Consider the following 24,166-nt stretch of genomic DNA (forward strand, 5'->3'; position numbering starts at 1 on the left):
TTATTTTTTAAAAAATGAATCTCATAGTTATGTCGGTAACAGCCAAATAAATAATATAGAGCAAACTTGTCATTACAGTTGGGGTTCCTTTCCTCTTCCCCCAAATGATAATTGGCAACTTCTTCTGCTAGATCAATAAAATTTCCATCCAAAAGTCAATCTTGAATTTCTTCCAATAAATTCATTTCATTTCTTGAATTTGATGTCATTTGGTTACAATTGTTTGCAATCTACGAAATTCATTCAAGTGTGTCATGTCATTTGACTTGCTTGCTTCCATTTGGACTTGATCCAGTTTTGCTTCATATACTTCTTCACTTTTTAATCCAGCCAAGGAGCTGAAACTTTCCTTTTCCTGACGGGAGCTTGTTTCGCCTTCAGCAAGTTGTTAACCACCATTACGGCCTTTACGTGGATTCAGTTCTTGGATTACCGCTCACCAATCAGCGCTCCTTACGTCTGCTATAAAATGAAATTGTTGATATTGAATTGTGACCGTCTCCCTCATGGTCAAGATGCACAAATCTGTTTGAGTGTGACAAAAACATTCAAAATTTTTTTTTTTTATATATATATACAAATATACATTCAGAGAGTACTGTTTTTTTTTTTTCTTGTTAAAACCCTCAAAATCTGAACCTGTCATTCCCGACAGGAAAATACGCATGTTTTTCAAATCACCGCAACTCCTGAACCGTTAGCGCTAGCCACGTAATGGGCTCATTGAACAAATCTACTACTTCCTGAACTCAGTACCAATCCTTCATTTCCTGTCTTTCGTGATTGGACAAACTGATTAATCCAGGTGTGTCTAGCCATTGTCGTCGTGGTTACTTAGGTCAGGCACACCTGGATTAATCACAGTTTGTCCAATCATGAAAGACAGGAAATGAAGGATTGGCACTGAGTTCAGGAAGTAGTGGATTTGTGCAAAGAGCCCCTTCCAACGGATTCTGAAAGCAGAGAAGCGGAGTTTTGCATCAATACGTTAGGGTAGCTAGTTCTACACGTATTTCTCTACGAAGCAGTGAGTCATAGAGGAGAGTGACGCAGGACACCGGAGATGACGCATGTTTTTTTTTTGCGCTCGAAACAAAATCTGAAAAAAGAAAAAACTAAACACTAAAAACTGCTACAAGCAAACAAACAATGGGCCAACAAGAACTGAAACAAAAACAGGGTTAAATACTTACTAACTAATTGACATGACGAGACACACCTGGGTGAGACACAAGTGGCAGGGGGGGGGCACTGATTGGTTGACACACGAGGAAGTTCAGGCAAACACAGATGGATCACATAAAGCTTGACGAGACAAGGGAAGGACACAGGGACAACATAACAAAACACATGACGGTAGTCGGGTTTCCATCCAATTGTTTCAAATTTTTTAAGCAAATTTACCGAAAATGCGCAAAACGAACATGCGACTTCTGCCCGTTTCCATCCGTTCTTCTTTTGCGAATATTGAGAGGGGACTCCGCCGCTGTAGATGGCGCTATACACCATTAAGCGATGTGATCTACCAGTGATTTAAAAGAAGAAGAAGAAGACCAGGAAGCGACTGCGCCGTGCGATAACGTTGTAAGTTTTCTTTAGTAATTCTTGATCAACCGTAGTGTTTTTTTTTGCTTTTTTTCAATCTAAAATAGCATTAATATTCGCTTCTTTAATGAATTCCAAAAATATTTCTGTTTCGTCATTCCCCCAAACTTACTTTATTGTCCGACATTGCTTTGGGACTACAGTCAAAAACTTGCGACGTGTATCCAGTCTTACCGGCGCTTATTCGCAAAACCTGTTCCAGAAGTGTTTCCATCGCCAAAATTTCACTTCAAAATCTACCCCAGCGTGAAAACTTTTTTGCGAATTTTTGACCCTTTTTCGAATTTCTAGCGTTTACATTCAGTTTTATTTTCACATTTCTTAAAAATGGATGGATGGATGGAAACCCAACTACAGACAATGGACACAAACACCCAAAACTAAAATCCAACCTCATAAAACCGAAACATATCACACTGTCAAAATTAATCAATTAACAAATTAGGCGGCAACTATTTTAATAATCGAGTAATCATTTGTCGACATTTTTGAATTTCAAATTGTCCAAATCCTCTGATTTCAGCATAACAACGGTAATTGTTGACTGATTTCTGTCGTCCTTCATGAAAGAAGACTGATTATCTTCTGTGTTTAATTCAAATAAGACATTTGCAAACATCTCTTTTTTTCTTTCGAAAACAATGATCGAACCGGTAACATAGTACAACATCAATCCACTTTCTTTTTTATCCACGAATACGAAGTAGGAAAATAGGGTCCGACCGATATGCATTTTTTTAGGTCGATGCTGATACCGATTTTGGCAGAAAAAAATACTGATTAATCTGCCGATTATTTGAAAACATATATTTAATGTATAAAATTGTGTGTGAATATTTGTTATTTGAAGGAAAAACAGTCCCGAAGTCGATGCTAACTCCCTGTTAGCATTTGAACGGGATCTTCCCTTCACTTTTAGCATTAGCGCTAGGCTAGCTATGTTTTAAAAACGAAGCATGTTTTGTATTTAAATATACAGTGGATGTCATTCTTGTTGTCGTGTGTTTAGTTTTACAGTTAACTCCAACTGCAATGTCAATAAACATCTTAAAGGATGCTACACACTTGCTAGTTGCTAATGCTACGCAAGCAAAATGGAGCATTCAGGGTACTCTCACAGAGTCAGAAACTTTAGTTTTGTTTTTTTTTGTTTTGTTTTTATTTGTTCATTTTTTCCTTTCGGACAATCATTGAGACAATTTGCAACATTCACTTTTCACAATTATACCCGAAAATAAAAAGTGCTCCCGTTCCCAGAATGCAATAGGACGCAGATAATCAAAGTGGTAATTCGTCACATATCTAGTTGTGTGGATTACGTTTTTGATTGATGCAAAAGTTCGTCTTGCCAATAGTCTTAAATGTTGATTTGTTCTCTTGTTGATCAGTTTGGTCCAGTAGCATTGGCTAGCTAAGAATAAATGCAGCGTTCCGACGAGCAATCATCTCCAGGTTGTTCAGCTTTGTAGACAAGTTCATTGCCATTCTGTTTGTGGCGATGTTGGATGCAGCTCGGTCGTTCTTCACCTGTGACATGTGCTCACAGGCCTTGGACGGGTCGGCTTGCGCTCCAGTCATGGCGCTCAGAGCCACAGTGGCCATTTCCACCGTCTTTTTTTTTTTTTTTGCCCATCCTGCTTTTTTCTGAGGATTCGATGCAGCCAGAGGGCTCCGATCCTTAGCAGAAGCATCCCGGCCACCAGCGCGATGAACAGGTAGATGTCCTCGGCGTCTTCAAGACACAGCGGCCGCCATCTTCCCCAGCGACCTTCACCAAATCCAGTTCCACCCGGACATGAGCGTTGTCCAGGTCCAGTTCGCATTGTTGAGAAGATCTTTGTCCAGAGCACTTAAAGACCAGTTCACTAGTTCCATGTTGTTTTCCAGGCTAGAATCAGTACTTGGTGGGTCAGATCGGTAGTTGCTTTTCAAAGACGTAACAGCTCCCAAGTCCTTGAGCAAAGATATTAGCTTCAGCTGTGTTTACTTTTTTTTTTTTTCTTCTAAGAACGCCAAGCCTTGTTTACAGTTCAGGGTTTTCACCCAGATTTTGAACCTTGTGTGCAAATGTCATCATATCCAGAATGTATCGATTTTCATCAGTGTATCTGTTAAATATAAGTTCTTTATACTTTTTTTTTGTTAAGCCAGCCAATGTCCCTGTGCTAGTTACTCCAAAATCCAAGTTATTCCATTGTTGTACATGCGTAGGTCAGGACACTCTCGATTGTACAGTGGTAAAAATTTGTCAACAAACGTTGAGGGGAGTTTGTTCCTCCTAAGCGTTCTCAGGAAAAAGAGACGCTGCTGGGCTTCTTTTTTTTTTTATTTTTTATTTTTTTTTATAAACGATGTGGGTGGTATTCACAGTCCAGCTCAGGCCCTCTGAGATGTGCAATCCCAGGAACTTGTAGTTGCTGACCCGCTCGACTTTTTCCTTATTGATTCTCAGGCCTGCGTGTGATGTGGTCTTTGTCTTCCGGAAGTCGATGATGACTTCTTTTGTCTTCTTGCTGGTCACTGCTGCCGGTGCTCGGACCTCCTCCCTGCATGGTGCTTCGTCGTCATTAACAAGTCATCGATTATTATTCCCAATACCTTGTGTTCTCGAACACGTTTGATATTCACATTGCTGACTTGAGCGTTTAGCGTTTCTTGAAGTCATTTTTTTTACCAAATAACACAAATTTTCTCTTGTTAAGATTCCGTGAATTTCAGTTTGTTTGCATGAAACCATTGTTGCAGCTTGTACAAATTCTTCGTTTACGCTTTGGGCCAGCTTGTTTAAATCCTCACCGGCACAGAAAATATTCGTACCGTTTTGAAGACACTAGAGACCTTGCATATGTCATTTATGTATAGTATAAACAATTTAGGATTCAAAACTGAGCCCTGCGGTACACCACATGTGACTTCATTTCCTCAAACCATACTGACTCTGGTTTAGTCATTTGTGCTTTGTTATAAATTGAGCAAGCCTGTCATTAAAAAGGTTTTTGACAATTGTGCTAATATTGAAATGTGTAATTGCCAAATTGGTGTGAATCTCCCCCTTTACGAACAGGGACAACTTTAGCAAATTTCATCTCGTTATAAATCATAAATGAGACGTTGCATATGTGATTTAGGGGCTGTCGAATTTTGCTTATTATAAGCTTGATTCGTTTGATGTCATTTCATTTGGCTGCGCATTTTGCAAGCAGGTGTCTTTTCTCAGCGACTGGTTCCGGAAATATCGAGCGGAAGTTCCGTACTTGAGTGTGTTGAAGTCATGACCGATAGATGCAAAAAAAAACGTGTAAATGTATTGACTATGTTCTCATTATTTTCATAAAAATAGTCCGGATAAAATGGCTTGGACTTTTTTTCCTTAATAATCCCATTCATGATTTCCCATAACTTGCAAGTGTATTGTCCTCTAACAGTTTAGTATGATACTGTTTTTTGTTTTTTTTACAGATTCTTAAAATAGCATTTAGTTTATTACGATATTTCTTGTATCTAATTTCTGCCTATTTTGTTTGTTGGTTCATAAATATCTTATATAAGTTATTCTTTTTTTTTTCTACGAGCATTTATAAGAGACTTGGTCATCCGTGGTTTGTTTTTCGGATTTTCTTTACTGGACAGTGTTTTTGCTCAAGTTTGAATACGCCGCATTCACGTCCATTGCATCATCGTCACAATCCCAGCTTTGAGTTAACAAATCATTTCTAAATGCGTTAATATTTCCATCTGACCTCAAATGTCTGTGTTTGACGGATGTTATTACTTTGATGCCATTCATAGTTAGTGAAAATCAGGAGGCGATCAGTAATGTCATTAATCAGTGGTCCACTCATTTAGCAGGACATTGGTGAATATGTTATCTATTAAAGTGGCACTGTTGTGGGACGTCATTCTCGTCGGTTGTGTCATTAATGGATGAAGTCCTAATGAGTGCATTTTTGTTAGGGTTTAACAAATCAATATTCATGTCACACCACAGACAAAGACATGCTTGTTGTTAACTCTATTTTTTTTAAGCATTCAGTGGAAAGTTCGACCTTGGAGTCCGGCGCACGGTAGATACAACTTATAATTATATTTTCACCTTTTGGCAGAGAAAATTCAATCGTTACGCATTCCATAAGATTTTCAACCTTAGTCGACATATTGTTTAATATGTCAAACGGGGCGACTCCTCCTCCACACTTGATACCATATTGTATCCATGGAGATCCAAGTCGGATCCTTTGTTATCTTTCATCCATGTTTCAGAAACAGCTATAAGGTGGAGTTTCTTCAAAGTCAAACTTTTGTAAATAATTCTTGATGTTGAAATGGATTCAAGAGAGTTTACCGCCCAAATTGAATGATTTGTTGTATTGGGCTTCAGTGTAGTATTTGCATTTGTCCGATTTGTTGTTGTAGACGTTTTTATCAGGATCAAATATTCCATTTTCATCACCCCTGGTTTTGATTTTGCAATTGGCATTCCAGCTCGCCACCATTTTTACACCTTTCTTCAGTTGACGTGCCTTTCTTGCGATTACAATAATAATAATAATAATAATGCATTGGATTTATATAGCGCTTTTCTATTTAATCAGATACTCAAAGACGCTCCACAGTGGTTGCATTATTCGTGCGCTCACACATTGACACCGTGGTGGCGCTAAGCTACTTTAGCTGCCCTGGGGAAGGCAGCGTGCGCCTACGGCCCCTCCCACCACCACCAAATATTCCCACCTTCCATACACCAGTGTGAGTAGCAACACATTGGTGTGTCCAAAAAAAAACAATGGAGTTGTTATTACAACTCGTGCCGCAGGAGTGAAAGTGAAATTGCGGAGCCATAAAATGAGGGTCTTTCCTCGATCAGAGTCGAGAAGCGATGATAACGTATTAAGGGGAAAATAATCGGCGTTGTTTGGAGGGCAATAATCGGCCAATTATAATCGGATGCTGATTAATTGGTCGGGCCCTAGTGCGAAATAAACACCAATCACTGGTTAATAAACAGTAATCAGGGCAAAAAAATGCTTTTGTAATACACTTCATTGCAAAATTCAAATGAATCCAATTAGTCGATGAATCGATAGATTAATCGATTCTAAAAATATTTGATAGTAACAGTACTAAAATGTATTTGACTTGTGTTTGAATGACGGCGTTTTGAATCTTCAGTCAAGTGAACATGCACAAATGTTTTTCAGATCTTGCAGGAAAAAACATGCTAACGCCAAAAAAATTAATGAAAAAATAATCCAGAGTCGAACCCAAATCTCTGACCTGTGAGGCAGACGTGCTCGCCGCTATTTGACCACGCTGTGTTTCCCATCTTCAACGATTGGAAAAATAATCCTCCTGCATCAGCGACCGCTCGCTCGTTTGTGTCTTATACCGTCGGAAGGCACATTTGGGCCGGCTGCCGTGCCAAGTGGAGTTTAATAGCGGCCGGCCACGCCCCCTCGCCGGCGTTGAGGCCGCAAAGACTGCCGCTGCCAGCGGGACGTGTCACCCTGCCAGCTGCTCCTGGCACGTCTGCATGCGCACGCACGCAAACCTTTCAATAGAGAAGGCAAATAGCCATCAAGTGGTGCCTTCGCTGGCCAAATTGGATCTGTTGATGGATCGTCACTTCGGGCCCCTTTTGCCTTTCAGGAGCTGAAAAAATAAATCAATTCTTATGTGGTATCCTTTTCAAAAAGTGCAAATGGGGCACCAATTCAACAAACATCAAAACTTTGACAGTACGCCAATCAGAGATGGCAAATCCATGTCCAGAAAGTAAAAACTCTGCCACAGTTTGGCTTTAGCCCCTTGTGCTAGCTAGCTAGCTTCCGAGCAGGTGAACAAGCATTCAGGGAGATAGCTAGGGAGCTAGCTAGTTTTGTATTTAAATATACACTGGATGTAATTCTTATCGTGGTGTGTTTAGTTTGACAGTTAACTCCAACTGGGATGTCTTTAAACAGCTTAAAGGATGCTTAGGGACAACAGAATAACCAGAATAACACGCTACGTACTTGCTAGTTACTAATGCTACGCAAGTAAATTCAGAGCACTTTGACAGCGTTGAAAACGTCGTTTTTTTTTCTTCTTCTTTCGATTGTATTGTTTTAAAGGTTGGGTCTTTAGTTTTGTCCGTTTGTGTTTGTAAACAACCAATTCAAAACGGACTCCTCCCATGGCTCCACCCCCATTCCTCTCGTCAACATTGCGCCTGCCTTCAGCGACACGCCCCCCGCTCTGTGATTGGCTGGAGGGGTAAACATAGACTTTCCGCCCACAAACGTCCCTCTCATGGCAAAACACAACAAAATGGTGGATGATGAAAATGAGCCCATATTTGAGCACAGGGCGGCCATCTTTACGATGTGCGATGTGGAGTGCAGCCTGGCTTAGTGCCTTAGCCGGTCAAAGGTCAACAACAGACATCAGCCGGTCTAAGCAGGCCGTGTTTGCCGGGCTAAGCTGCACAAATCCTCGCATGTCAAAACTTGTCAGAAGAAGAAGAAGAAGAAGAAGAGATGACAAACGCACGCATCCCATTGCATCATCTTTCCCCTCCCAGCCACTCGCTTGGCCATTACATTATATTGTAGAGTTACTTGGACATTGCAGGAGCGTGCGGTGGATCCAAAAATGTGGAAGACATCCTCGTAACATTAAATATAGAAAGAAAGAATCAACACATAACAGCTGCTCTTCAAATCTGGAGGGCAAAACATTTTGATAAAAAAGCCTTTTTAATGGAGTGATTAACTCATTTGCTCCCAAAAACGTATAAATGCGTTCTATTTTAAATGTTTAAGTGTCCCAAAGACGTATTTATACTTTTTTTTTTTTTTTTTGCTAGAGCGTACAGAAGGCTTTCATGCAGCCTCAACTGCAAAGAACGCTTGAAGAAATGGTAGTTATTACACTAACGGCCAGCAGGTGGCAGCACAGCAAAGGAGATCAACCAGGGCAATGTTGAAAAAAGCTCATTCACTCACAATTCTAAACAGATTTGTGAATAATGATGAAACTTAACTATATTCTAATGCTAATTGCTGAAAAAACGGATAGAAATGTACTTTTTTTTAAGACGCTAATCTTTCTTTTGTTAGGTTCCATGTTTTTATAGCAATAGAACACAATATTCTGTGGGTCCAAATCCAGTAAAAAAGAAAAAGGAAAAAAAAAGCCGTGAGCGAAGGGGGTTGCTTCAGTCAATGCCAGTTTATCATATTAATCAAAATTCTAAGATGTGATTAAGCTGATAAAATTGTTTATTGTTTGACAGCTCAATTGTGTGTGTGTGTGTGTATATATATATATATATATATATATATATATATATATATATATATATATATATATATATATATATATATATATATATATTACTTGTGCCATTTGCATTCTTGCTGTTCAGAAGCATCCGTGGCTGTTTATCTCCTGCGCTCAGCGTCGAGTGAATCCCCCCCCCCCCCCCGCGGCTCCAAAACAAACACTTAGCATCTTTAGCATGCGCTCACGTGAGCCTGAGTCATGATCCGCGGGCTTTCGCTTCCTTTGAAGACGATTGTGGATGACACGAGGATTGTTGCTGGGATGCGCGTCAGTGGCGCTAATGTCTGAGGAGTCATGTCCGTGCACGTGCACGCGAGTGTTGTTGCCATGGTGATGGGATCCGGGTCAGTCCAGATCACCCTGATGATGTTTGATGCAAACACACAAGAAGAAGAAAAGTACAGTTAGTGAAAAGGCCCTCGTGTGAATAGTGGGAATGTTGAAATAGAGTTCATCATCAAGCCAAACTTACCGCCAACACGTTAATAATCAGAGATGGCAAATCCAGATGAAGAAAGTAAAATACATGCCACAGTTTGGCTTTAGCCCCTGTCGCTAGCTCGCTAGCTAGCACCCTAGCAGTTAAACGAGCACCATGAGAGCTAGTTAGGGAGCGAGCTAGCTAGCTAGCTAGCACCTGAAAGTACAAACCCTGCCACAGTTTGGCTTTAGCCCCAGGTGCTAGCTCGCTCCCATGGTGCCCGTTTACCTGCTAGGGAGCTAGCTAGCTAGGTAGCATCAGGGTTTAAAGCCAAACGGTGACAGGGTTTGTACTTTCAGGTGCTAGCTAGCTAGCTCCCTAGCTAGATCCCATGGTGCTCGTTTACCTGCTAGGGAGCTAGCTAGCTATCTTAAGAGAAACCTATTTTGTTTCCTGACTTGTATCAAGTAAACACACAATAGAAGATCAGAAAAAGGCACATTTTTCAATTTTGATTCAAGAAACGGGAGATGGTGCGTTCCTATTCAGTAGAGACAGCATCACTGCCTCCTAGTGGACGGAGGAGGAACGGCCTCCTGCCTTTCAACATAAAAATCTTGAAATTACGGAAGCGTGGGACTGCCGATGTGGACTCAACATTTTTGACATTTGAACGTACTCGCAAATATACGTTTGAGCGTACTTTTAGGCTAAATGCTGCAAACATAACATATTAGGACAAGAAACGTTCTCGTTTGACCCCAAAAGTTTTCATGACTCCGAAACGTTCTTGTTCGGTAAGAGAAACGTCTTTACCTGCGAGCGCTCGCTTGTTTAGCAGCCTACAAGACTAAATGTCTCTCAGGCACAACATCGTTGTGGCCACTTGCAAGTCAAGTCACAGCCAGGTGAGAAATATAACCAGACGAGGTCATTTTTATTCCGAAATGCAAACCCAAATGTGATTATAGGCTCTCACATGCTAGCATGCAATGGACTACTTCATCATCATAATGAGAAACTTTTTTCAAGATTAATTTTTTTTAACCGTTCATGACAACATAAATGAATGATAATGAAATTCAAACATTCCCCACCCCAAAAAGAAAAAAAAATCTACCCCCCTCCCCCCAAAAAGGCAATCTTTGATGTTTTTTTTCCTCTCTCTGTTGTAAAGTTCAAATCGTGCTAAAGGACAAAGTGTTAAAAAAAAAAGAAAAGTTCTTCCTGTAATTTGTATCTTTATAGCGTAAGAAACCCAAAAATAAGTTCTTCATTCATTAATTATTTTTTAAATTAATGAGCCAATTAAAGTGTATTTAATTCTGCTAAATATCCAAATAGGCTTAAAAAAAATCCAAGTTGGTTGATTTCGAGTCAAAACTGTGCAAAAATTATTAGTATTTTTTTTTTCAATTCAATTAAAAAATATATTTCATTCTTTAAAAGAAAAAGTGAATTATGAAAGAGGACAGAAAGAAGAAATATCTGTAACACTCAAAATAATAAAAGAAAAACGGTCAACATATAATAAATGACAGCAAACAGTCAAGAGTAACAATTTAACCAAATAATACACGGAATGACCTCATGCTAATTATGTTTTTCCAGCTGTGCTGTGAAAAACAATAACCTGCAATTTATTTCTTATTTCCTTTGTGTGTGTGTGTGTGTGTGTGTGTTGTCAACTTCTTTTCCATGCAACATGTTCCCGTTCCTAATGAGAGCTCGTTAAAAAAAGATCCACCTGGGTGGTGTTCCAAAACAAAATGTCGCAGTTTGTGTGCATTAGGGGGAGGGGCTTGGGGGTTAGGAGGGGGTGGAGCTTTCATGTGGCCGGCCTTGGGGACTCAAACCTTTGGGGCCACAGCCAAGAAATTGAATCAGTGCTGATGTCGTCCTGGGAGAGATTGGCAATAAGACAGAGTGGCACGCCGTAATGCGCCCGGGGGAGATGGCGGGGCGGTTGGTGGGGTGGGGGGGGGGGACACACCAGGGTGATCCTCTCATCCTCCCACACGGCGTGCCAGCGTGAAATAAACATTCGCTTTGCTTGTTGACGCGCGGCGCTCTGCCGCCCACCGCCGTCCGGTCATGGAGCGGTCGCCACCTGCTCCAACGTGTTCGTCATCCACTCCGGCATGTTCTTTTTATGCCCATTGGCTACATGCACGCACGCACGCACGCACACAAAACAAAATAACCCAATATACTGTAGGTCAACAAAGCAGCTGACCCAATGTACGTTCAACCCTAAAAAAATGAATCAAAATGAATAATCCAATTTGGGTAAAAATGAATGAATGAATGAATGAATGAATAAATAAATAAGACTGATCCACTACTTCAAAATGAATAACACATAAAACAACCTGAACAACAACTTGTCGGGAAGAATCAACAAGAACACTAAAAACAGTCGGTCCAAAAATGACACAAATTGAGTTGATCATTTCAACCAAATGAATAGATATAGAATGATATCGACTAGATATATATACAGAATAAGAAAAACAAAGCCAATCCCCCACAACTTTTCTTCTTCTTCAATTTGTGATTGTCAAAACGAATAGCCCACAAAACTTTTTGGTTTAAATGCATAACCCAAAAAGCTGGTTCAAATGTGCTGTTTTGTAAACAAACAACCCAGGGTAGTTTTGTAGGTTATTCATTTGACACAAATCTTTGGTTTAAATAAATAACCCAAAATGTTGGGTCCCCCCCCCCCCCCCAACCCAATTTTGTGTTTTTGGTTGGTTATTCATTTGACCCAACTTTTTAGTTTAAATAAATAACAAAAAAGCGCTGGGTTGGTCCCCAAAAATGGGTTATTTTGTGGGTTATTCACTGGACACAAATCTTTGGTTTAAATAAATGATCCAAAATGTTGGGTGGGTCCGAAAATTGGGTTGTTTTGTGGGTTATCCATTTGACACAACTCCTTGGTGTAGAAAAAACACTCCAAAATGTTGGGTCAGTTCCTTTTAATAGTAATGATAATAATAATAATAATAATGCATGGGATCTATTTAGCGCTTTTTTTGGACACTGAAAGAGGCTTCACAGTGGCTGCATTACGCGCGCGCTCACACATTCTCACTGTGGCGGCGGCAAGCTACTTAAGTAGCCACAGCTGGCCTGGGCAAGGCAGGCGGCGTTTGACGCAATTTGGACTATTTTAGACCCAACAGTATTTCGAGCGTGGTATTTTGCGTTTGAAAAATCAAGATGGTGGGAATGTGCAGATCCATCATTCGGTGATCGATTGCAATCAAACTTTTCCAAGTTGACCCGCCAAACTTTGAACGAGGGCGCATATGACGTGAATCACTGCGCGGACTATTTTTAGATTCCAGCTGGTGAGTCACTGAGTGGCTTTTGTACTGTAAGGATGTTTGTCATGTGAGTCATGGTGTGACTAACTGAATGGATGTAACAGAACCAAAACGCTGCCAAGTCCATGTGGCAAAACTTCCACCGATGTGCCGTTGGTGTCCAGTGTGGGAGGGGCTGACCATCCATACAATCGTTTTGGAATCTTCTCCTCCAACAATGGAGTCATCGGACACATGAGCTTTTTTTTTTTTCTTCTTTTTTTTCATAGCCCTGGCCCAATGCCACGAATCCTTCCTGTCTCCGCTTTCTAACTTTGACCTTTTTCCGTAATGACTTTCAGCATTCGCACAACTTTTCAGATTATTTAGTGAGTCAGTTGGTGGCGCGTGTGTGCGTGTGTTTTGCGTGGCTGATGTAACAGCCAGACGCCTCTTGTGGGCCAACATGAGCGTCCTGGACGACCTTTGGCAATAAAACTAGAGAAAGACCTGCCCGCACTTGTCCACCATGCTAATTACCCTGGGGAGTGTGTGAATGTGCATGTTTGTGTTTTTGTGTGTGTGTGTGTGCGCTTGTTACAGTGACTGTTTGCATTGTGTTACATCATCTCTACCTTCAAACAGTGGAGGGATGGAGCAGGTCAGGTGTCATGTGACCTGCTGGCCGTCACATCCAACATGTTGAACAAACAAGCTAACGACTTCCAGTGTGCTTCGCTAGCAAGAAGTCAAAGTAAACATAAGGTCTGGGTTTCAAAAAATCGAATACTCGATCTCTCGAGCCTGATATATCATAAAACCATGAGTCGATTATTTTAATCTCTTTTTCCCATAAATATGCATATATGTATGTACGTATACACAGACACGTACGTACATGTGTGTGTGTGTGTGTGTGTGTGTGCGTGCGTGCGCGTGTGTGTGTGCAGTTTGATGCACTCGTAACATTTAAATTAAATCCCAAAAAAATTCCGCTTCAAACTGTTTTTTGTTCCACCCCTAGAGTGTGAGTTGCCTAAACTTGTCCAAATTAGAACGTTTTGGGGGGTTTGTAATTGATGTTGTCAAAGCACTTGAAATGGAACGTATTGTAAAACATTAGTTGAAGTATTCGCCACAAACGTTCACGCCTTTAAATGAGGCTCATTAGTAATGTTTGCTGGCCTAAATAACAAAACATGGCTTTGAAATAATCCAGGCAAATTGTAAACTTGAATTCAACTTCCCAGTCTTTTGGGTGGCTGCATCAGAAGAGAACCGGAAAACATCTTTCAGTTTCACCTTGTGCTCAAAATGCCAACAAAACATGACATCGCAAACGCACGATCAATGGATGAACGCTTACAGCAATGCCATGATTCCACCAGATGGCACCAAACTCAACCTTTATCACTTTGACTTGCACACACAAAAACTGCAAAAAGACATGATGTTCAAGCGAATAAAAAAAAAAACTGTGGCAGTTGACCATTGTCAGGTTCAGTCAACCTAGAACAAATAAATAGACAAGGAAGGAAGACAAGAGACCGTTTCTTTTTACTCGCGAGGAGAACAGACAGAGATGTGCACAGATTACAATCTCCTGCCCGCTCTAAGGCACACTCCGCCGAGTCCTCTCGTAATTATAGGGACGTCTATTTGGGAACCTTTTCGTTTCATGCCAGCGGGAACCGACCACCGGGTGGTAATATTTACGTGGAGGTCTTGAGACTGACCTCACCCCCGGGGTCCCAGAACCATGGCCACCACTGGGGAAATTTAACTCCTTCCTGGGCCGTCCGCCGCCCGTCATTCCCGGAGTCCAAGTTCCCAAAATGGCACAAAAAGTGCTCCAGCCTGGGGGGAGGAACTTATACCTCTTGGTGCACCCATAAGTGCCTTAAAATGTAAAGTGCCACATAATGCACCAAAGTGCCCCAAAATGAAGGGGCCTTAAATCCTTTGAGGTCACTTGGGGCCCTAAGTGCCCTTGATCTTTTGAAGATCAAAGGAAAAAAGTTGCCCTAAACCTATCGATTCCTTCCTTTTTTACAGGATGTTCCGTGGTTTACTTACACAGATGTTGCTGCTCTAAAGGGAGGGGGAGCACACAGCAGCAACCTTCAAGGAGATGAGTCATTGTGCAGATAATAATACAGACATGTCTTTCTTTAGCGCTGAAGGTCTCAACAGTCAAAGTTCAACTGTTTATCCGCAAAGTGTTTCAGCTGCTATCTTGTGATATCAGATCAGATATCACAGATCCTGCCCTGAAGCTGCAGGAGCATCCTTCCCACGGGGCTCTGCTCTCCTCACAGATAACTCCAACTCACATAATTCAAACAAGTTCATACCGCTGAATAAATGCTTATAAGAGTAAATATGGGGTAATTTATGTACATTTATTCTAACAACCTTATACCAAAACGATCTTAATGCTAACCGTGCTAAGCTACTTTGTTGCTGATGTGTGGCAGGTGGCGGCCCAGACGGTTCTGTTCATGTGTATGAACACGGCCGGGATCTTCATCAGTTACCTGTCGGACCGCGCCCAGCGGCAGGCCTTCTTGGAAACGCGACGCTGCATCGAGGCCAGGTTGCGTCTGGAGACAGAGAACCAGAGACAGGTCAGGTCCTCGCCGCAACTCTGCCGTGGAAAGACGGCTCAGGTGGACACGTTTGTACGGATAGACCGATTATCGGCATTTTGACAAATATTGGCAATTTTGCATTTTCGGCAGGATTTGTAAGATGTTCACAGACAGTTTTTACTTGTCGCAACGACATTTCGAACATATTCAGACATTTTTTTTTACTGTCTGTGAAGATCTTTTGAAACCTTTTACGAGCCCTGACGAAAACCCCAAATGAGCTACACTCGCATGCATTTGTCACTCAGTGAGACACGGGGAACTTTTAATTTATGCATTTATTTAAATTTCAACTTTATAAAAAATAAAGTGATGCTGTCACTTTGAACTCACTACAATTACGAAATTATGTTGACATTTTGGAAAACTTTATTTACAGTAGAAAACTTTAGGGAACAATTTACTACCTAAATCTTTAATTTAGCTTAACACATGCTGATGACCCTGGAAGCTCCCTGCAATTTTTGTTAGAATTTTTAAACAAAGCTGTCAATAATTTATATGTTTAAAATTAAAAGAAAAAAAATAATTTTAAAAATGTTGCAAATTAATATTGGCTTGAAATATTGGTCTCCTTGACTACTAGAGGTGTGCCAAAAAAATTGTTTCTAATAAGAATTGCAATTCTCATTTAGTACGATTCAGAATCGATTTTAAATGTCCCAAAATCTATTTTATTTCAATTATTTTATACTGTCTTGCCCTTGTTTGCGTGCCTTTATTGGGAGCGCTGTTCATGTTGTACACGATTTGGCCATTTAGAGGCAGTGTGATTCCGCACGTTCGGATACACTGTTAAGTTGAAGCCACATGAGAGAGTAGAAGGAAAAAGTCACGATCAAGTTATGCCAATAAAAGTATATTTTTTTTTTGCAGTGTAGGAAGAGCATATAACATTCCTGAAGCATCTTGTATGAATAGCCGTTCTTTTCAGTGATAAAAGTGCTGCGAGTAGCGTGCTATTTAGCATTAGCGAGTCAGACTGGAGTAGAGCATGACGATTCTTCGCACATCTATAAATTGAAGCAGAAATCATTGTCAATCAAATCATTTTAAATTCAAAAAATCGTTCTGAATCAAAAACCGATTCTGAATCAAATGGCAGACACAAATCGGAATTGAATCGAATTGTGAGACCGTCAAAGATTCCCACCCCTACTGACTACTAATAATCGGTATCGGTATCAGCCTTGAAAAAACCATATCGGTCTATCACTACACGTTTGTGACAATTATTTTCACGTCGCAGCTTTTTAAATCCGCGCACGGAAGCGTGCGGCACACTTTCTGTCTGTTTGATGCGATGCGACGCGCCGACAAGTTTGACGCGAGTAGCGATTGATGGATTTGTGTTGACAATGTTTGCGACTCTGCTCCTAATGAGCCCGCTGACGGGAGACAAACACGGAGGCCGCATCGATCTGCTGTCACACACGCAAACACTCACGCGCACGCACACGCACGGCGGGTGAGTGAGCGGCGTTTGTTTACGCAGTGAAGTGGACGGCGCAGAAAGCTTTTCTGGCATCTTGTTTCCTGGAAGCCTTGAGGCGTGAGAAGCTCAGCCAGGGCTGAAATGGAAAGAGGGGGCGCGGCCCCATTAAGAGCCAGTCACAGACCAGAGTTTGTTGTACAGGAGATGAAAGTCATTCTGTCCATCATTCTTACGTGCCCGAAATCAGTTTCAGATCCATGGAAGTCATCAAAGTGGACTTCAGGATCCGGATCCAATGTTGTTGTAAATTGGACTTAAAATCCAGATCCAGTCCCATCCTTGTAGCCATCCGTCCGTTTTTCAAACTGCTTATCCTCACGAGGGTTGCGAGCGGGCCAATCTCAGCTGTCTACGGGCAGTATCGGTACCAGAACTGGTGTACTCGTGACAATTTAGAGCGTCCATGCATGTTTTGGGGAATGCAGGAGGAACCAAATGACCTGGAGAAAAGCCATGCAGGCACGGGGAGAACATGCAAATTCCACACAGGAAGGCCGAGCCAGTTTCCATTTAAATAGTTTGTAAACTGGATTTTAAAATAAAGACCTACATTCAGTTTGTTTTTAAACTGGCTTCAGATCCATATACTGTGGATGCTTATAAACTAGATCATATCTCGATCCATTCTGATTGTTAACTGGACTTGGACGTTCGGATCCTGATCTGTTCAGGTCCAGTTTCATTGTGGTCATAAACTGGACTACTGTGGGTGTAAACTGAATTTAAATTTTCGGATCTAGATCCAGCATAGTCATAAAATGGACTCAAACTTTAAAATCTAGATCACTTCTGGTTGTAAAAGTGGACTTAAAAGTCAGCTCCAGTCAGATCCAGATCAAGTGTGGTTGTAAATTGGACTAAAAAGTTCAGACCCAGCTCAAACACAGTGGTGAACTCAGTTTACTTGTTCTGATCAAAAAAAATTTGAATGTAAAATGAGTGTAAAAGTTCAAATCCAGATCAAAGTCGTAAACCAGACTGAAATGTCTAGATTTATTGTGGTCGTATGGTCCAGATCCATTGTGGTCTTGAGCTGGTCTTTAAAGATACACTCCAGTCAAATCCAGATCCAATGTGGTTGGAAAACTGGCCCCTAAAAGTTCTGACCCAGATCCAGGATCGTCTTGAACTGGACTGATATATTGACTTTCAGATTCAATATGGTTGTAAATTGGACTGTAAAGTTCAGGTTCAGGTCCAGCATCAGATAGACTAAAACATTCAAATCCAAAGTAGTTTTAAACTGCCCATTAGAAAGTCCAATTTAGATCCGGCACCATCTTACACTGGACATAAAAGTTCAGATCCAGGTCTAGTATGACCATAAACTGGACTTTGGTGAACTTTTGTAGCTGTTCTTAAAAATTCCCGTTATTTGTTTCTGTCCCAGCTTATCACCTGCAATCTTTCCATTGTGGCCTCTGTGTCCCCAGGAGCGTCTGGTCCTATCTGTCCTACCTCGCTTCGTGGTTCTGGAAATGATCAACGACATGACCAACGTGGAGGATGAAAACCTCCAACATCAGTTCCATCGGATCTACATCCACCGCTATGAGAATGTCAGGTCAGACTCAGTGAGCGCTAAAGGGCCTGTCTCACTGACGGAGACATCTGACCAGTCCAGGCGCCTCGGCAGACCAAAATATGGCTTGCGCTTTCAACAGATGACGACTCGCGGAGGTCACCGTGCAGAAGTCTTGTCACGGCGACCTCCAGGCAAATTGGTCTCCAGTACCTACGTGAAGGTGTCTTGATTATTTTTGCCAGGCCAGTTGTCAGTTGGTCAGTGGACAGTCATGTGGTCTTGCGAGTGAAGAGTCTTTGTGTGGCGATGGCTGTACGACGTCTCCTCAGCCTACTTAACCTCCAGCAGGTCTTGGAGCTGTTGCAAAGATCTTGCAGGGATGTCTCTCCAGTCGTGGACAGGATTAGTCTCCACAGAATCTGAGAGACCTGCTGGAGACTTGAAAAGTCCACTTAGGTCAAGCGTCATTGAATAGAGATCACCATGAAGTAGCGAGGACTTCCCTGCAATATCTCTGTCAGTCTCCTTGGTCTTCATCAAGTCTCAGAGAAGTCACAGATAACCTTGTGGAGACATGTACCCTGTTTCAGTGACGTCTCAGAGACCTGCTGAAGACTAGAAAAAGCCACATGGTTTTGTGGTTTAAGTGTTTCGTAGACATCCCCGCAACATCCCCTCAGTCTTGTTGGTCTCTAGCAAGTCTTGGCGATGTCACAGAGAACTCCTAGAGCAGGAGTCTCTTAGTCTGGTCCTAGAGAGCCCCTATCCGGCCTGTTTTACATGTGTCCCTCCTCCAACACACCTGAATCATATAACCAGGATCATTCCAGACGCTTTTGATTCAGCTGGGTTGGAGGAGGGAGACATGACGGCCGGATCGCGGCTCTCAAGGACTGTACGAGTGTTGTCCTTTAGACTTCATGTGAAAAGTCAAGGTTGTGTCCCCCAAAGTGACGTTTCTGTGTTTTATCCAGCATTCTTTTCGCAGACGTCAAAGGTTTCACAAATCTTTCCACAACGCTGTCGGCTCAGGAGCTCGTGCGGATGTTGAACGAGCTTTTCGCGCGCTTCGACCGCCTGGCACATGTGAGCGCAGCGTCTACATGCGTGCGTGTGCGTGTGTGTGTGTGCCTTTGTCTTTGCTACTTTGTGGGGCCCTTACACGCATGTTTTCCTGGTTTAACTACCATTATGGGGACCGACTTGAAATTGTGGGGACATTTTGGGGGTCCCCACAAGTTCAGATCTCTTTTTGGGGGTCAAGACTTGGTTTTAGGGTGTAGGTTTAAATTGGGTTATGGTTGCGGTTGGGGTAAGGAATGGGCAAGTTGGGGTTCGGAGAAGGGGGCTAGGAAATGCATCATGTCAATGAGATGTCCCCACGATGATACAAAGACAATTGTGTGTGTGTGTGTGTATGCGTGGTGCCGTGTTGCCTGCGGGAAAGGCTGAGGCGGTCCCGCTCTGCTTGCAGGAGCATCACTGCCTGCGCATCAAGATCCTGGGAGATTGCTACTACTGCGTGTCGGGCCTTCCCGAGGCGCGGCAGGACCACGCCCACTGCTGCGTGGAGATGGGCCTCAGCATGATCAAAACCATCAGGTGAACGCCCAAACGCCCGCTGCTGACCCCTCCAAGGGTTCATCCTTTTTCGGGGCAAATTCCAAAAGTGTGCGAAAATCACAGACCCTCATTTGCATATGGAAACACGCGCTTGTTGTTCATGGAAGGCAGGACTTCCCTAATCCTAGTCCTGGCGGGCCGGAGTCCTGCAGGTTTTAGTACCCGCCCAAGTTTCTTACCGTTTGAACAGGGCCTTAGATGTTTCCATCCTCCAATGCACCTGATTCTAAAGATCAGGAATCCGAGGCTTCTGCAGAGCTTGCTGATGATAGGAATCAGGTGTGTTGGAGCATGGAAACATATAAGACCTGCATGAGTCCAGCACTCGAGAACCAGGACTGAGGAAGGCTGATGTAAGGGTACGACGGAACAATAGTTGAGTTTCTATCTACCCATTTCTATTTGAATTTTCAAGCAATGCAAAAATTCAAACTGAATGGAAACTCTAGAAATTTGAAAAAGGGTCCGAAATTCGCAAAAAAATAAGTTTTCTCGTTTAGTAGATTTTGAAGCGCATTGAAAAAAAATGCGAATCTTGGCAATGAAAACCGGTTTTGCGAATAAGCGCTGGCAAGACCGGGCACACGTGGCACGTTTTGATCGGATATGACGTCACACGTACGTTTGTAGTCCCAAAGCAATGTCGGACGATAAAGTGAGGTATGTTTGGGGGTTAATCAACATTTTTACATCTGTTCTAAATGTACAACAAAAAATATATAGCTTTTCATATTCTTGCTAACAAAAGTGGAAACAAATGTTAAACTAATAGAAATAGTTCAAATGAATTTGAGGCCGTGAATGAGTTCATAGCTAATTTCCTGGCAACAAACATGAGTGCGCCCCCAAGTGTCAATAGTTTATGCAGCCGCCATTATTTTTCCAAGCCTGCCTTAAGTCTCTTGGGCATGGAGTTGAGCAGAGTTTCACAGGTTGCCACTGGAATCTTCTTCCACGATGACATCATGGAGCCGGTGAATATTCAAGATCCTTACGCCACTCCGCCTTCTCGATGTTCAATAGGGTTTAGGTCTGGCGACATGCTTGGCCAGTCCGTCACACGTTTTGGTCTTGAGTACTGACAAGCTGACTTTCCACCTTTTCAATCTTCAAGACACAACCTCTGGATCTGACACTGAGCAGTTGCACTCAACTTCTTTGGCCGACGACCATGGCGAGGCCTAGCTGGACCCTGCCCCGGTCTTGGCCACATGTTGGTGATCTTCTTATAGCCGAGGCCACCTGTATTATTTTGTATTCAAATATTGAGAGTTCTTTGCCATGAGGTGTTATGTTGAACTTTCAGTGACCAGTTTGAGAGCTATAATAGCAAATTTAACACACCTGCTCACTATTTAGGTCTGAGACCTTGTAACAAAAACAAGTCACATGACAGTAGGGAGGGAAAATGTGCTCAAATTTTCACTTAGGCTGGGGTTGAGGTTGGCGTTTGTGGATCTCACTTTGCTTCATCTATCCTTCCTTCCTTTAGTCTTTCCCCTGGTCTCTTGATGTCTCCCTAATCTGTTGGAATTTAGATGTTTCTGGGGCTGGTGAAAGATTCTGGATTTGTAACTCTGTGGGTGGAAGGTGGTGTCTGGTTGTTGTTGGATTTCACTTTGTTTCATCTTTCTTTCTTTTGATCCTTCCTCTGGTCTCCTGACAACTTCACGACTGGCGAGTCTGAAGTATCCCAGTCTAGGATTTGTAACAGGTTTCAGGTGAATTAAAGAGCACAGACATGCACGCACACACACACACACACAAAAAGAGAGCGATGATGATGACTCGGAAAGGCTGCTGAATGAATCTTACTGAGCTCTCAGAAAAAAAAGGGGGGGGGGGGAAATCACTTAGGTGTGTACTCACTTTTGTTGCCAGGAGTTCAGTGATGTGCGGTCAGGGTAGGCAAGGTAGGCACTGCCTAGCCCAGGCTGAAATTAAAGTTGAAACCGTTTGGCTTAGGTTTAAAAGTGAAAACATTTGGTGATTTTTCATACCTCAATAAAAAAATGACTCATTACTTGGTCTGGCCTGCAGGCAAAAATGCTGCAAAAATGATCCTCCTGAAGGCACACCGCTACTTTGCCAGCCCTGTCCGCGGAGCGATGTGTGTTCGCGCATGCGTAGTCAGTTTCCCAGTAGAAAAGTCCTTGACGCAAATAGGCAGATCGCTGCGCAGCCTTTTTACGTCGCTGTATTTTTCCTACGCCAACGTACGAAAGTGGGTCTGGACCAGGGTTGTTTTAGTTTTGGAATTTTCATTTTGGTTAGTTTTTATTTCGTTTTTTAATTTAAGTTAGTTTTTATTATTATAAAAAATGCTTACTTTTTGTTTTAGTTTTAGTTTTAGTTTAGTTTTAGTTTAGTTTCAGTATTAGTTTTCATTTTCTTTTTTGTTTTTAATGTGTATCACTTGTGCACAGAGGTGGCAAATCCAGGTCCAGAGAGTTAAAAACCCTACCACAGTTTGGCTTTAGCAGGTAAAGGAACACCATGGGAGCTAGCCAGGGAGCTAGCTAGCTAGTTAGCACCTGGGGTTAAAGCCAAACTGTGACATGGTTTTGACTTTCTGGACTTGGATTTGCCCCTTCTGCTTGTGCGCAAAATTTAATAAACACTAAGGTAAAATCACGAGAAAAGTAACTCATTTCTTAGCTTACGTTGCATTTTGTTGTGGCCTCGGCGCGACGTCATCCGAAGGTGCTTTTCTATTGGCTGCTGCTCGATGACGTCACTGCTGTGTGACACTTTCAAACGTCCTTATTCCGGTTCATATAAAAATAAATATACTTAAAATCATCCCCAAATGCTCATGCATTAAACTAATTACCAAAGACTAAAACCAAGGACTTTTTTTGGCTATAATTATAGTTCCTTTTAGTTCGTTTTGTGAACATAAAATGTAGTTTCAGTTGTTTTTTTTGTTGTTTTTTAAAGCATGTTTTATTTAATTTTATTTCGTTAACTAAATAGTTTTTCGAATTTTTTTTATTTTTTTTTCCGTTAGTTTTCGTTAACTAAAATAATCTTGACATGTACTGGACTAGTCGCAACTCAGTGGTAGTGTATATAATGACAAAGTTGCGTTGCAATTGGCTGGCGACCAGTCCGGCATGTTTGGGAAAGACCAAAACATCCCTGCTGCGCGTTTGTCGCAAAAGAAGACGATGAACACGGAGGAAGATTCACCGGATGAGAAACTTGGAATGCGCATTTGCTGGCGTGCGATTGTTTTTGTTTTGTGTGTTTGTTGTCAGATACGTGCGCTCGCGCACCAAACACGACATCGACATGCGCATCGGGATCCACTCGGGCTCGGTGCTGTGCGGCGTGCTGGGCCTCAGGAAGTGGCAGTTCGACGTCTGGTCCTGGGACGTCGACATCGCCAACAAGCTGGAGTCCGGAGGCATACCGGGGTGAGGATGCGCCACGCGCTCGCTGCACGGCCTCACTGCTCAACGCAAATGTTGGGTCGGTCCCCTCCCATCCCATCCCCTATTACTATTATTTTTAGGTTATTTATTTGAGCCAACTTTTTAGTTTAAATAAACACAAGATGTTGGGTCGGTTCAAACTAATTGGTTGTTTTGTGGGTTATTCATTTGACCCAAATCTTTGGTTTAAATAAATAACCCAAAATGTTGGGTCGGTCCCCCCCACCCCCAAATTTTTGTTTTTGTTGGTTATTCATTTGACCCAACTTTTTAGTTTAAATAAATAACAAAAAAAAAAAAACGCTTGGTTGGTCCCCAAAAATGGGTTCTTTTGTAGGTTGTTCATTTGACACAAATCCTTGGTTTAAAAAAATAACCCAAAATGTTGGGTCGGTCCGAAAATGGGGTTGTTTTGTGGGTAATCAATTTGACACAACTCCTTGGTGTCGAAAAACACCCCAAAATGTTGGGTCAGTTCCTTCAATAATAATAATAATAATGGACCAGATTTATATCGCGCCTGCCTTTTTGGACACTCAAAGACGCTTCACAATGGTTGCATTATTCGTGCGCTCACACATTCTCACTCTGGTGGCGGTAATCTACTTAAGTAGCCACGACTTCCCTTGGGCAGGCCAACTCAACTTTATTTATAGAGCGCTTTTTAAACAACCAACACAAAGTGAGCATAGAGCAAAAAAATGAGTCCTACTGCAAGATGACAAGACGGTTAAAACAATGAGGTTACACAAGGTCAAAGACTTTTATTGAA

At 42.0% G+C, this 24,166-nt stretch overlaps 1 protein-coding gene across 3 annotated transcripts in view; it reads left to right on the plus strand.

Annotated features, from left to right (window-relative positions):
• adcy8 (adenylate cyclase 8 (brain)) overlaps positions 1 to 24,166 on the plus strand; it is a 66,654-nt gene that overhangs the window by 15,542 nt on the left and 26,946 nt on the right. For all 3 annotated transcript variants that reach the window (XM_086072250.1, XM_086072241.1, XM_086072232.1), the window contains exons 2-6: positions 15,141 to 15,290; positions 18,243 to 18,373; positions 19,309 to 19,420; positions 19,809 to 19,936; positions 23,218 to 23,376. In XM_086072250.1, coding sequence (XP_085928376.1) covers positions 15,141 to 15,290; positions 18,243 to 18,373; positions 19,309 to 19,420; positions 19,809 to 19,936; positions 23,218 to 23,376 — 680 coding nt within the window. The remainder of the gene's footprint in view (positions 1 to 15,140; positions 15,291 to 18,242; positions 18,374 to 19,308; positions 19,421 to 19,808; positions 19,937 to 23,217; positions 23,377 to 24,166) is intronic.

The sequence above is a fragment of the Leptonotus elevatus genome, chromosome 1 (genome assembly GCF_054856555.1).
Source record: "Leptonotus elevatus isolate MCC_2025b chromosome 1, RoL_Lele_1.0, whole genome shotgun sequence".
Taxonomy (NCBI): Eukaryota; Metazoa; Chordata; class Actinopteri; order Syngnathiformes; family Syngnathidae; genus Leptonotus; species Leptonotus elevatus.